This window comes from Oncorhynchus mykiss, chromosome 15 (assembly GCF_013265735.2).
Source record: "Oncorhynchus mykiss isolate Arlee chromosome 15, USDA_OmykA_1.1, whole genome shotgun sequence".
Classification (NCBI taxonomy): Eukaryota; Metazoa; Chordata; class Actinopteri; order Salmoniformes; family Salmonidae; genus Oncorhynchus; species Oncorhynchus mykiss.
This window is the reverse complement of record NC_048579.1, coordinates 53,941,148-53,954,573: the sequence shown is the minus strand read 5'-3', so window position 1 is coordinate 53,954,573 and position 13,426 is coordinate 53,941,148. Positions and strand designations below refer to the sequence as shown.

Here is a 13,426-nt window from a genome sequence, read left to right as displayed (position 1 = left end):
GAAGGCGCTTCCACAAAGTACTGAGCAAAGGGTCTGAATAGTTATTTATATTTCCGTTTTTTATTTATAATACATTAGCAAAGATTTCTATAAACATGTTTCTGCTTTGTCGTTATGGGGCATTGTGTGTAGATTGATGAGGGGGAAAAAACCATTCAATAAATTGTAGAATAAGGCTGTAACGTCACAAAATGTGGAAAAAGTCAAAGGGTCTGAATACTTTCCGAAGGCTATGGTAGGTACAGTACATCGACTTCAAACTGGTGCTCCCTGTATATAGCCATGTTATTTTTTACTCATTTCTATTAGTTATTCACTGTTTATATCTTTCTTTTCACTATTTATATATTTTTATTTGATCTTATCTTTAACTCTGCATTGTTGGAAAAGGACACGTAGGTAAGAATTTCACTGTTAGTCTACCCGTGGTCTACAAAGCATGTGACAAATAACATTTGATTTGAGTAAGTATCCTGTCTCTGGTAGCGTATCTCTGACAGTCAAACAAATGAGTGAGATTTAGATTTTTCTCATGAAAGTAATATAACGCATTTACTATCCACACAAGTAATATTGCAAAGTAGCGGGTTACTTTGTTAAATGTATTACTATATATTACCTTTCCAGGTAACTCATCTCTGATTGTGTAAAAGAGTTACAGAGAAAAGCCGGGTATACCCTACACAATTTTGGCAACGATATACCTGTCCTAGACAAGTTTGAGATCAGAGACAATATGCCCATGTTGCTTACTCGGGTCGCTAGGCCGTCACCGACGCTCATTTAATGTGAGCGGGTCAAAGACGCAATCTAAGGGTTACCAATCTAGGCTTTGAGCAATCCAAGAAGTCCCAACACGTTCAAACATAATTGATTTCATCTGCACAAAATCTGCAATGCTCTTGCAGTGCGAGATGTGCAACGACAATGTTTGAGAACAATGATCAGCAATAGCAAATGGGAGCTCGCCAGAGAGGAAGCCATGGAGATTACTTGTTTCACATCACCCAGAATGTGTCGACTCTGGGGCAGGATCCATGACTACTACTAGTATGTGTTTGTTTGTTTCTTAACTCACACACAGACACAAGCGAAAGATTAAAAGTGTGTGTTTATCTCAACCTCTTTCCATGGATACTGAGGATACTGCTTTTCAAACATAGGAATGAATTCATCGTAGTGAACCTGGGGCAGAGAGAGAATACAGTAGACGGCATGTCTCTGAAAGTGATTGATGACCTATTTTATGTATCACGTGGTTATGCCCATTTATGTACATCCTGTCCGGATGTTCTCACGCTATCGAGTGAGTGCTTATGTAACCTGATAGTGCAACTGTTTTGGGTAAAACATGTGTTTGCAATCAAGCTGTCCTGGTGATTGATGTGTAGTGACGTTGTTGAACTGTGGAATGTGTTTGAGCATTTGAAAGAGTTGGGAAATGTACATGAAAAGAAACATGGATGGCTCTGGAGATACGTCATGGAAGAGACAATGTCTGAACCAGTCACATCTTGACGGTGGTGATTTACAGACTGATGGAGGTGTTGGTTTACCATAGATCATTCCCCAGGCCTTTTTCTCTTGGAAAGGAATTAAATAATAATTACATATAAACATGTACAGTTGAAGTCAGAAGTTTACATACACCTTAGCCAAACACATTTAAACTCCGTTTTTGACAATTCCTGACATTTAATCCTGGTAAAAAATGCCCCCGTCTTAGGTCAGTTAGGATCACCACTTTGTTTTAAGAATGTGGAATGTCAGAATTTGTATTGTATTTCTTTCATCACATTCCCAGAGGGTCAGAAGTTTACATACACTCAATTAGTATTTGGTAACATTGCCTTTAAATTGTTTAACTTGGGTCAAAGGTTTTGGGTAGCCTTCCACAAGCTTCCCACAATAAGTTGGGTGAATTTTGGCCCATTCCTCCTGACAGAGCTGGTGTAACTGAGTCAGGTTTGTAGGCCTCCTTGCTCCACATGCTTTTCCAGTTCTGCCCACAAATGTTCTATAGGGTTGAGGTCAGGGCTTTGTGATGGCCACTCCAATACCTTGCTCCCTTCGGTCTCAACATAGACTTTGATCTGAAGCATTCTTGTGATTATTGTGACTTTGCCATTGTAATTGTTTGTAGGCTTATGTAGACTAAATTGAAGCTATGATCATATGCTATCCATTTGTTTTTTGTATGTTGTTCTTTGTATGTCCTTTAATATTTGAGAATTAACATTATTAATTACAGACACCTGTGTGTCTTTTGACACTATATAAACAAGTCACCCTGCAGTGTTTGTGATTATACCCTGACGAAGACAGCTTGTCTGTTGAAACGTCGGACATTACATTTTTGCATCTGAGCTCTTAGTGTGCGGCTCTCCTTTATTTTCAAGTTTTCTACTCCGCTAGCCAGCACCTCGCCTAAATAGGTGTGCGTTTCTTTTTCCTCTTTAGTCTCAACACATTGGAGAAGCCTTGCACAAGCGAGTGACTGAAATGAAAGGAACATTAATATTGTACTTTGCTTCCCTCTGGTGGTGTGTGTCTTAATTGTGGTCTTCACCTGGTGGTGGGGGTAAATAATACTACAATTACCTTCATTGGATGCTGGGTAGTCTGAGAGGACAGGTATCAATCAACAAAAACATATTTTCTATATTTATATTATTTCAGTGCCATAACAATACAGTAAACAGAGGTGTACATAAAAAAAACAATACAGCATCAAAACGGACAAAAATTGACAAATATTAAAAACAAAACATGGGATTGACAACTTTAGGACGTAGTATGAAACCAGTGACCTGTAAACTACATACATTCCTCAATACCCGAAACATCATCTATGGCCACAAAACTATAAACCAGTGCAAGAAATCACATCAAAAAAAGCGACATAATGTCTTTCAAACATCATTTAATGTCGATATCCATGATACATTTACCCACTTTACCACCAGCGTTAAAAAAATAACATATTACAACAACAACAAAAAGTTGTCGGGTTTCTTCCCTTAAGTTTTGGTTCTGGTTGCAATAGAAAACACTGTAAACAAACAATGTCCGATACCATCACTATGATGGTGTCCTAACAATGTAGGCAAACAATACTATAGGAATACAGGTAACCAAACACCAATCACCGTTAGGTGTCAAGAGTAACAATAACACATGTACATACTATATAATACACACTTCTGACTTCAACCACAGCTAACCGAACCTATTAATTAGGGAGAGAAATCAGTCATTTATTCATTTAAAAACAGATGAAAACATGTAGAGAAGTAAACTGCATAATGTAGCCTAAATATGTAGGGTTTCAAGTTTTTTTTTTTAAAGAACAGCATAGGCACGATGTCAGGTTTGAGGTAAAAGTATTGTCTTTGCAGGTTGACATCAACTACTGTTCTGTCTGGTGTATCCTGTCATGTCCGACTGATATGCTTACGAATCACGTCTCTCCCGACCACCGCTTGTTCCATTCATCCATGGGAGAGCTATGGTGCCTGGCTGTTGGCTTAACTCTTCTCCCCTGGCCGGAGGATGAATGGTGACCACGAGGGGGCTTACATTCTGAGAGGAACGTGGACAGTGACCGTGACGGGGACTTGCATTCTGAGAGGAACCTGGATGGTGACCGTGACGAGGACTTACATTCTGAGTGGAACGTGAACAGTGACCGTGACGGGGACTTACATTCTGAGAGGAACGTGAACAGTGACCGTGACGGGGACTTACATTCTGAGAGGAACCTGGATGGTGACCGTGACTTGCATTCTGAGAGGAACGTGAACAGTGACCGTGACAAGGACTTACATTCTGAGAAGAACCTAGATGGTGACCGTGACTTGCATTCTGAGCGGAACGTGGACAGTGACCGTGACGGGGACTTGCATTCTGAGAGGAACCTGGATGGTGACCGTGACTTGCATTTTGAGAGGAACCTGGATGGTGACCGTGACTTGCATTCTGAGAGGAACCTGGATGGTGACCGTGAAGGGGGCTTGCATTCAGAGAGGAACCTAGAGGCAAGCATTAGTGAGAAGGTGAGAAATATCCACATTAGCACTGTAGGAAATAGCTGTCACCCAGCTACTGGCTTTCCAAGTGGAGATGAAGGATCAGTAAGGCAACTTTTCAGTTCAAAAATCTATTGAACGTACACAGGATCCTGAGAACACTGCCTCAGAATATGCTCAAGAGCATGAACAGAAAATGTTCCAACCCAGTCAACAGAAGTCACCCTTACAGTGGGGCAAAAAAACTATTTAGTCGGCCACCAATTGTGCAAGTTCTCCCACTTAAAAAGATGAGGCCTGTAATTTTCATCATAGGTACACTTCAACTATGACAGACAAAATTTGAAAAAAAAAACAGAAAATCACATTGTAGGATTTTTAATGAATTTATTTGCAAATCATGGTGGAAAATTAGTATTTGGTCACCTACAAACAAGCAAGATTTCTGGCTCTCACAGACCTTTAACTTCTTCTTTAAGAGGCTCCTATGTCCTCCACTCTTTACCTGTATTAATGGCACCTGTTTGAACTTGTTATCAGTATAAAAGACACCTGTCCACAACCTCCAACATTCACACTCCGAACTCCACTATGGCCAAGACCAAAGAGCTGTCAAAGGACACCAGAAACAAAATTGTAGACCTGCACCAGGCTGGGAAGACTGAATATGCAATAGTAAACAGGTTGGTTTGAAGAAATCAACTGTGGGAGCAATTATTAGGAAATGGAAGACATACAAGACCACTGATAATCTCCCTCGATCTGAGGCTCCACGCAAGATCTCACCACGTGGGGTCAAAATTATCACAAGAACGGTGAGCAAAAATCCCAGAACCACACGGGGGGACCTAGTGAATGACCTGCAGAGAGCTGGGACCAAAGTAATAAAGCCTACCATCAGTAACACACTACGCTGCCAGGGACTCAAATCGTGCAGTGCCAGACGTGTCCCCCTGCTTAAGCCAGTACATGTCCAGGCCTGTCTGAAGTTTGCTAGAGAGCATTTGGATGATCCAGAAGAAGATTGGGAGAATGTCAGATGAAACCAAAATATAACTTTTTGGTAAAAACTCAACTCGTCGTGTTTGAAGGACAAAGAATGCTGAGTTGCATCCAAAGAACACCATACCTACTGTGAAGCATGGGGGTGGAAACATCATGCTTTGGGGCTGTTTTTCTGCAAAGGGACCAGGACGACTGATCCGTGTAAAAGAAAGAATGAATGGGGCCAAGTATCGTGAGATTTTGAGTGAAAACCTCCTTCCATCAGCAAGGGCATTGAAGATGAAACGTGGCTGGGTCTTTCAGCATGACAATGATCCCAAACACACCGCCCGGGCAACGAAGGAGTGGCTTCGTAAGAAGCATTTCAAGGTCCTGGAGTGGCCTAGCCAGTCTCCAGATCTCAACCCCATAGATGGAGGGGTTGAAAGTCCGTGTTGCCCAACAACAGCCCCAAAACATCACTGCTCTAGAGGAGATCTGCATGGAGGAATGGGCCAAAATACCAGCAACAGTGTGTGAAAACCTTGTGAAGACTTACAGAAAATATTTGACCTCTGTCATTGCCAACAAAGGGTATATAACAAAGTATTGAGATAAACTTTTGTTATTGACCAAATACTTATTTTCCACCATAATTTGCAATGTCCTAAATCCTACAATGTGATTTTCTGGATTTTTTTTCTTCTCATTTTGTCTGTCACTTCATAGTTGAAGTGTACCTATGATGCAAATTACAGGCCTCTCTCATCTTTTTAAGTGGGAGAACTTGCACAATTGGTTGCTGACTAAATACTTTTTTGCCCCACTGTACATAGGTTTCAGTTACCTAACAAGTTGGTATTGATGTTCTCATCGATAAGGCTGATTTTCTAGTGAAGTTTTTGTACACTTTGAACAAGTACATCAACTTTTTCCCCAAGCTTTCCCTTTACTTTATAGGTCGTTCCATTTGATTTCAATCACCTTTTGACTGCAGATTTGAACAAATCTTTCCACACATGTTTGACCGGTCAAAACGGGATTGAAATCAAATGGAATGACGCTTACCAATTACATATGGTAATATATTAAGTCACATCCTGTGAGAGTTGGGAAATACACCGGTCTGTTCACCCCTATTCTCTGTCACCCCTCTCACTTTGACTCCCAAGTTTGCTTAGGTCAAATTGACCCAGACTCAATATAGCATGATACATTTGCATTCACTACTCAGCTCCTATAAATAACATAATACCCTTTCATCTAGATGATTCCAATCAGAACCCAACAGTCAGTCAGTCTAGGTCTGAGATTTTTCTAAAAGGAAAAAAACATACACAACAGTTTGAAATACTGGGAAATCATTGGTGCAATTGTAAAAGTAGCCTACGATGTGAGGCTAGCATAGCCTGCGACTTACCTTCAATTTCATTTGGCCTCTTCTTCTGCTTCTCGGACCACTTGTAACCAACTCCAGTTATTTTTGCTGTAACCAGAAGAACTTGTCAATGACTGGAAATCCCCAACAATGTATCTAAATATTGACCTGTTGTGTGTTATTCTGTGTGTTCGTTTTTCATGTCCATGCTAGCTATACATATTACACAAAAACTTTGAGGGAATACATGCCGTTTTCTTTTGCCAGTGGCTTGCGATTAGTGTCCTTACCTGAGTGTCTGAATTCTTTTGGAGGATCACGATGGAGAGACTTCGTCCAATGCTTTGCCTGAACAATGCTCTCCTTCATCAAAATGGCAGCAGGCTCCTGCATTTCCCACTTCCTTTTGAAGCGCTTTTCACATAAACCGCTTGGTCCAGGCTTCAGCTCCCCTATATCTTGCTGCTTCGCTTCCATAACGGGGGGCTGTTTCTTCTTGTTCTGGCAGTTCACAGAAGCATCTTCCTCTTCATCATCAGAGCGCTGTGCATCTTCCGGATCTGTGTAAGACCTGTTGAACATGACGTAATTTTCATATTCACAGGGCTTGAAGTAGTGCACGTTCCTTGGATTCAAAGGAAAGCTGATGTTCCGCTTGGGTTTTGGCGGAGCATCGACACGTTTTAGAATGGGTCGGATGATCCTGGTCTCCGAGCTGGACCTGCGACTGGCCTGTTGACCTTCCACTTCCTCTGGAGGACACCCTGATCGCCTGCAAGTCCGGGGGGTTGGAGTCGGGACAAAGCTGCTCTCCCAATCTGAGAACACCTGTTGCCTCGCAGAGACTTTTTCACAAAAATCTACGTTGCTATGTGACGGTGAAACCATGGCCGTATTAGGGCAAGCATGACTACCTGGGCTGTAACAACTGGGACTGGCAGGTTTGATAAAATATTTGGGCTTGTGTGCCACTCTTGCAGGTTTGTCCAGCATTTGTGATTCAGGGGAAGCACTGGGAGATGGCTCTTTCCTGTTCTCTCTCTCATGCAAATCCTTTGAAACCTCTGGAGTCCTTGGAAGCTTCAGAATCCTTGGCGGCGAGTCATTCTTACACTCACTTTTTGAAAACACTCCATTCAACATCTTCGGAATCTTTGTCAAATTCTGTTGGGATTTCAAGTCGCTCTGTGCCTTACGTTTTAGTTTCTTGGACAAGTCAGGATGCCTAGAAACATTTACCCCTAAACCCTCAGGCTCTCCTCTATCTGCCACCCTCTTCTGCCTTGGTGGAGAACCTTCCTCCCTCTTCCGGCTTGGTGGAGAACCTTTCCTGACAAGATTTTGGGGTAAGGACAGCTTTTCCAATCTGATTTTTAAGCATTGAATTGTTTGCTTTTGTTTGCCGCCATTCCTCTGCCTCTCTTTGACAACAGGAGACACCGACTTTGCAAGGGAGCAGTGTCTGTTAGTTTTGTTCTGGGCTTTAGTCTTCGGGATTTTGAGGATTTCCTCTGCATGTTTTGAGGGTGAGGCGTTTATGGAAGGCTTTTTGGGGATGTTTATGGAGATTTTGAGAGGAACGGTGGTATTTGAGGATCCCTGCACATGGAGGGTTTTCACCCCAGGGCACGGGAGTGAGCTTCCACTGCTCCTCTCTATGTCCACCAACTGGCACTGTAACTCTTTGGAGTTTGAGTTCCTGCCGTCAGTTTCAGTTGAATATCTTCTCTTCTGTGACATCTTGTCCCTACTTTGATTATCCTCTCTCTCTTTCTCAGTTGAATGTCTCCTCTTCGGTGGCTTCTTGTCCCTGGATTGACAGCCTTCACACGCTTTCACAGTTGATGATCCCCTCTTCTTGTCTTTACATCGATTTCCATCACTCTCAGTTGAATGTCTCGTCTTGTGTGGTGCATGTGGCTTCATGTCCCTGCATTGATTATCCACAGTTGCCTTCAACCCATAGCACTTAGTGGTTTGGGATGGTGTCCTTCCCCTCTCTGCTCTCCCATGGCTTTTCTTGTAACTTTGCCTGTCAGATGACGTTGGATGGAGGGACTTCTCCTTTTCCATTTTTTTATGTCCTTTTTGCTTTGACTTGCAGGTTTTGTATTGGGTGACAAAGTCAGCAACTTTGTCATACTTTTCTACAGGTGAACCACAGTCCTCTATAGGTGAAAACCAGTTGTCTGCTATGATGTTAGCTCTTAACTTAGAGGGGTTTTCAACCTTGGGAAGTGGTAATGTAGTCATCCTGCAGTCTTGGTCCTTCTCTTGCCATCTTTCCCTATCCTCGGAACCAGGACTGACTTTGCTTTGGGTCGTACGTTCTTGGGCTGACTCACATGGTGCTTTGGCATCAGTTTCAGGCTCTGTCCTTTTAACACTAGAAGCATGAGCCTCAATCTGAGCATGTTGTTCATTATAGCTCTCCTCTGTCTCCTGATCAGAATCCTCACTTGTATCTGACCAGAAAAAAAAGTCAATGATCGGTATGACGCCTGTCCATTGCTGCATTTCACCCTGTGTCTTATTGTCATCACCCTCTTCTTCAGTTGAATGTGTCTGCTTCTTGTCCCTGCATTGATTGTCAACAGCAGTCACCTTCCCCCCAGAGTCCTTAGGGACCTCTGTCTCCTGATCATTTCTATGTGACATGGTAAAGCAGTGAGCGATTGTTATGCATCTTGTATCTTGCTGCAATCCTTTCTCTCTCTGACAACTGGAGCATAGGCCCATTTCAAACCCATTGTCAGTTTCAATACCACAAGGACAGTAGCAGGACTTATCTAAGCTGCCACTTTCTATATTCTCTAGTTGGTTTGTCTGTGTCTTATCTTTGTTTTTAGAGCAGGATTCAGGGGACGCGAATTGGAGGTCAGAGCCATTCTCGATCTGGCAAAACAGTCTCATGGCATCCTCAGATCTCAGGATGGTCAAATTCATTGGGGAAAGGGGTTCTGTGTCCGAGTCTGTTGTGAGGTCTACGACCGTTTTGAGGTCTGTGTCTGGTGCCTCTGTTTCAGCAAGCAGTTTCACAGCGTCCTCTGGTGTGAGGACGGTCAAAATCATTGGGGAAAGGGGTTCTGTCTCTAAGTCTGCGTTTGTTGGGAGGTCTGTGTTTGTTGGGGGGTCTACGTCCATCGTGAGGTGTGTGTTTGTTGTGAGGTCTGAGTCTATTGCTTCTGCAGGAAATTCCACAGTCTCCATCTTGCTGTGGAAGGTGTCATCCATCTGGACACCCCCAACCACTTTGGAACTGTCCTCTGCTTTATCTGGTATGAACCACAGAGACCAAGCTCTTCCAGAATCTTTGTCAATGTCATTCAGCTTCTCGTTGACATTTAACCATGACGACCTGTAACCCACTTGGGAAGAGGTGTCAACATGTACTGGAATGGGAAACTTCTCGAGCACTTCCCCTAGTGATATACCACTGACTGCAAAGAGAACCACTGCCTTCTCATCCTCTGCGGCCCAGGCAGACACATCCTGCATGATTTTCTCATCCATTTGATCTTTTAAAGCCTCTACCAGGTCAGAGGTATCCCCTCCCCGATACAACTCCAATATGGCCTCGAGACAACCATCCTCTGCCTCTGTGACTGTTGTCGCACTCTCCAGATAAGTATCCAGTTGCTGCAGCGCACATAACTTGAACTGAACTTCAGCAATTGTGGACAAATCAAGAGTGTTCTCATCTGCAACATTAGAGCTACCTTCCACGATTATCTGGGCACCACCGATGCATACAATATCAGTTGCCTGAGGGTTGGTGTGGACAAATGGTGAAGGTGATCTCTTGTCCATTTGTGTGATGACCTGAAGGACCTCATCATTGTCCTCTCCTGTAGATGCCATTGAACTTATTGCAGATGCATCTACAGGTTTATCACACTCCAGAAGACTCTCAACTTGAACCATCTCATTTAGGACAGAGAGAGAACTTGCATCATCTTTAGCTCTTTCCCACAGGTTTTCTGCCTGTTTTTCGTTGATGGACCAGGCCTGTAAAATCTTAAATGGCAGCTCATTGCCTGCATTCTCTGTCTCCATGGGCTCTGGGGACTGCTGTGGACCCATTGGCGGGACGATAGCCACGGGGGGCGGCGGAGCGGTAGCGACTGCCGTCAGGGTCATGTACCTGGGGTTGGACTTAATCTCCAGCCGTATAGCGGAGTCCTCATCACTAAACCTCTCAGGGGGCCTCGCCTGGTAGTCTTTGGTGTTTAGATGTAGTTGTGTTTTGCCTGCTTGTAAAACATACATCTTCTCTGTGCTGAATTGTAGGGACTGAGAGGGGTCTTGTGTTGAGTTATTCCCATTTACAGGTCCATTTTTAGATCTTAAAACACTCTGGGGCCAGTGCTGTATTTCCTTGAGCGAGATCTTATGTTTATGAGGTTTTTCCTGAGGGGTGTCAGTGAGAGAAGGAGAGGAAGCATGTTGCTGTTCAGGGGTGGTAGAGGTCTGTGTGTGAGAAACCAGAGCAGCATTGCCAGGAAGATGATCTGTATGTTGTGTTATGGCTTGGGAAGGAACACTAGGTCCTAGTATACCATGGGTGTCTGCATGTGTTACCTGGGCTGCTTTTAGGTCAACAACACCAGATTCTGTACCTCCCGTGGAAGGGAAATCTGTAAAAACAAGTGATGTAGAATATCTCGCAGGACCAGTTGTATGTCCTGATGTTGTTTCACTGTGTTTGTTGTTGACCATAGGAACAGTTGGAGTGATGTTGGCGTTCTGAATGTCTGTAGAACTGTTGGTCATAGATTGAAAAGGGTTGACATGCTTAGCCTGGAAGTCCAGCCTGGGAGACCTGCTGAAATGGACGCTAGAACTTCCACTAGAGCCACCCCTAGAACATCCACTAGAGCCACCCCTAGAACGTCCACTAGAGCCACCCCTAGAACGTCGACTAGAGCCACCCCTAGAACGTCCACTAGAGCCACCCCTAGAACGTCCACTAGAGCCACTCCTAGAACGTCCACTAGAGCCACCCCTAGAACATCCACTAGAGCCACTCCTAGAACGTCCACTAGAGCCACCCCTAGGACATCCACTAGAGCCACCCCTAGAACGTCCACTAGAGCCACCCCTAGAACGTCCACTAGAGCCACCCCTAGAACGTCCACTAGAGCCACCCCTAGAACATACACTAGAGCCACCCCTAGAACATGCACTAGAGCCACCCCTAGAACGTGCACTAGACCCACCCCTAGAACGTCCACTAGAGCCACCCCTAGAACGTGCACTAGACCTACCCCTAGAACTTCCCTTTGAGCATTCAGTAGAATGAATCCTGGAATAGGAATTAGAATGTCCCCTTGAATGTTCATTAAAATGTCCTCTAGCATGTCCATTTGAATGGGTGGGATCTAACATCTGCCATTTGCTTTCCAAGCAATGGAGATTGTTATGATTCACTATCCGACCAACCATATAATCCCGGTCAGCTTTATGGTGATGGGTTATATCCTCATGCCCTCTTTCGACAATGAGTGGGGGTAAAAACTCATAGCTGGGGAAGTGGGGTTCATGCTTAGCCCATGTTTCTGTTATCTCTCCACTGCGGTGTAAGGTTACATTAGGGGATGCCTGGCCTCTCAGGGGTCCATAGAGATTTGGCCAATCCCTTATGTTCTGACTCGGAGCCATTCTGTGATGGTCCTGATGATACAGATGCGGCGGCTGGGTCGCTTGTGCCCCATGTCCACGGAAGTCCATTGGAGAGTTTTGTCTAAGGGAGTTGTAGTGGGCCCGTATGGCAGCTTCTTTCTCATGGTTCAGCCACTGTCGTTCCCTTTCCTGTTGGGTGAGGTACTGTCTTTCACCAGCAGGGAGAGCACTTTGCCACTGAGCCATATTATGGCGGCTGTATCCATCACCATAGCTCCATTCTCTTGATCTGGCATTTTCATAGGCGTTATCCATGTTGTGTCAGTTCTATCCGTCCCAGCACATTGAACTGGGTAGGATTTCAAGTATAAAAAAAGAGAAACTATTGTGAAAACTAAGTAATGGTTATCCATCAACCAAGTTACTGATTTTTCTAACAAACTGCAACATGTTTTTGATATGTGACTGCCAGTTGACATTATGGGCTGAAAGTTAGTTAGAGTGCAGATCACAATCAAGTAACACCATCAATATAGTACACGCTCATATAGGAGGAGTGTTGATCCACCCACATCTGTTTAGTATATAATATCGGCATTGTTGATATCCAAGGCCCTTTCCCGGGATTAATCTAAAGTAATTTGTCTCAGACTAATCAGTATTATAACGATTAACCACACAACTGTCTCCAGCCTTGAAGTGATGCAGAGACGCAACCTTGAAGTGCATGAATCACACTGGTTAAACGGTTAACATAACAATGGAGCCTATTCATTCTTAGCTATCTAAACAACTTCCCTAGAGCATCGTATCTTAAAGTATTGGTCGGGTCGCGATGTGTCAGAGGAAATGTATAATTATTATATAAATTACTGGAATTGATTTGGCCAAGTGCATCTGCGCTCTCGGGTTCAGTGCGCTCTCTGCTTAGCAGCGGTGCCTCTGCTCAGTTTGACAGCTTTGCGAGTGGGAGAGAGATGTCTGTGCGCTACGTGGTTTAACGGATCTTTTTTCGGCTGTTTTCTTGTAGATCACTCCCCGCCCATGCAGCGTCTGTGCGGCAGGTGATAAGCTATCAGACACTGACTTGTCAGTCCCACTCCTCAGCAACTCACCGCCGTTATCGAGTGGACTCAAGCTACCCACAGGTGCTGACTGAGCTCAATCGTCATAAAACGCAAATAGCGATGACTTTCTCTCTTATTTTCCATACAAACTTTGAGAAATAACGAAGAGCGCCCAATGTGTTTTGTGGGGTGAAGAGCTTAGTAATGATTGCGCTAAAATGTGTTACAAAGTGACGCGCAAACACCTTGAAACGGTCATCCACGCATTTGCTTGGATATCTCTTGGGGAATGAACGTAAATCCCATACGTAAATCTGCTGCTTTTTTTGCACAAATATAAAACTGTT

The 13,426-nt window shown here is 43.9% G+C and overlaps 2 protein-coding genes across 10 annotated transcripts in view; both read right to left on the bottom strand.

Annotated features, from left to right (window-relative positions):
* The window catches only part of ttll12 (tubulin tyrosine ligase-like family, member 12), a 49,599-nt gene that overhangs the window by 4,673 nt on the left and 31,500 nt on the right, over positions 1 to 13,426 (bottom strand). The gene's annotated exons all lie outside the window — the stretch shown is intronic.
* The window catches only part of LOC110490318, a 41,325-nt gene that overhangs the window by 26,916 nt on the left and 983 nt on the right, over positions 1 to 13,426 (bottom strand). The window contains exons 2-6 of one of the 9 annotated variants that reach the window (XM_036944622.1): positions 6,681 to 12,361; positions 6,433 to 6,498; positions 3,990 to 4,031; positions 3,900 to 3,953; positions 2,653 to 3,779 (exon numbers count right to left, since the gene is read on the bottom strand). The exons of 1 other annotated variant lie outside the window; for it this stretch is intronic. In XM_036944622.1, the coding sequence (XP_036800517.1) occupies positions 3,454 to 3,779; positions 3,900 to 3,953; positions 3,990 to 4,031; positions 6,433 to 6,498; positions 6,681 to 12,327 (6,135 nt within the window). In that variant the 5' untranslated portion in view covers positions 12,328 to 12,361 and the 3' untranslated portion in view covers positions 2,653 to 3,453. Of the gene's footprint in view, positions 1 to 2,652; positions 4,032 to 6,267; positions 6,330 to 6,432; positions 6,499 to 6,680; positions 12,362 to 13,426 lie in introns of those variants that run through there. 7 more of the 9 variants (XM_036944626.1, XM_036944623.1, XM_036944620.1 and 4 more) reach the window with 7 other exon arrangements.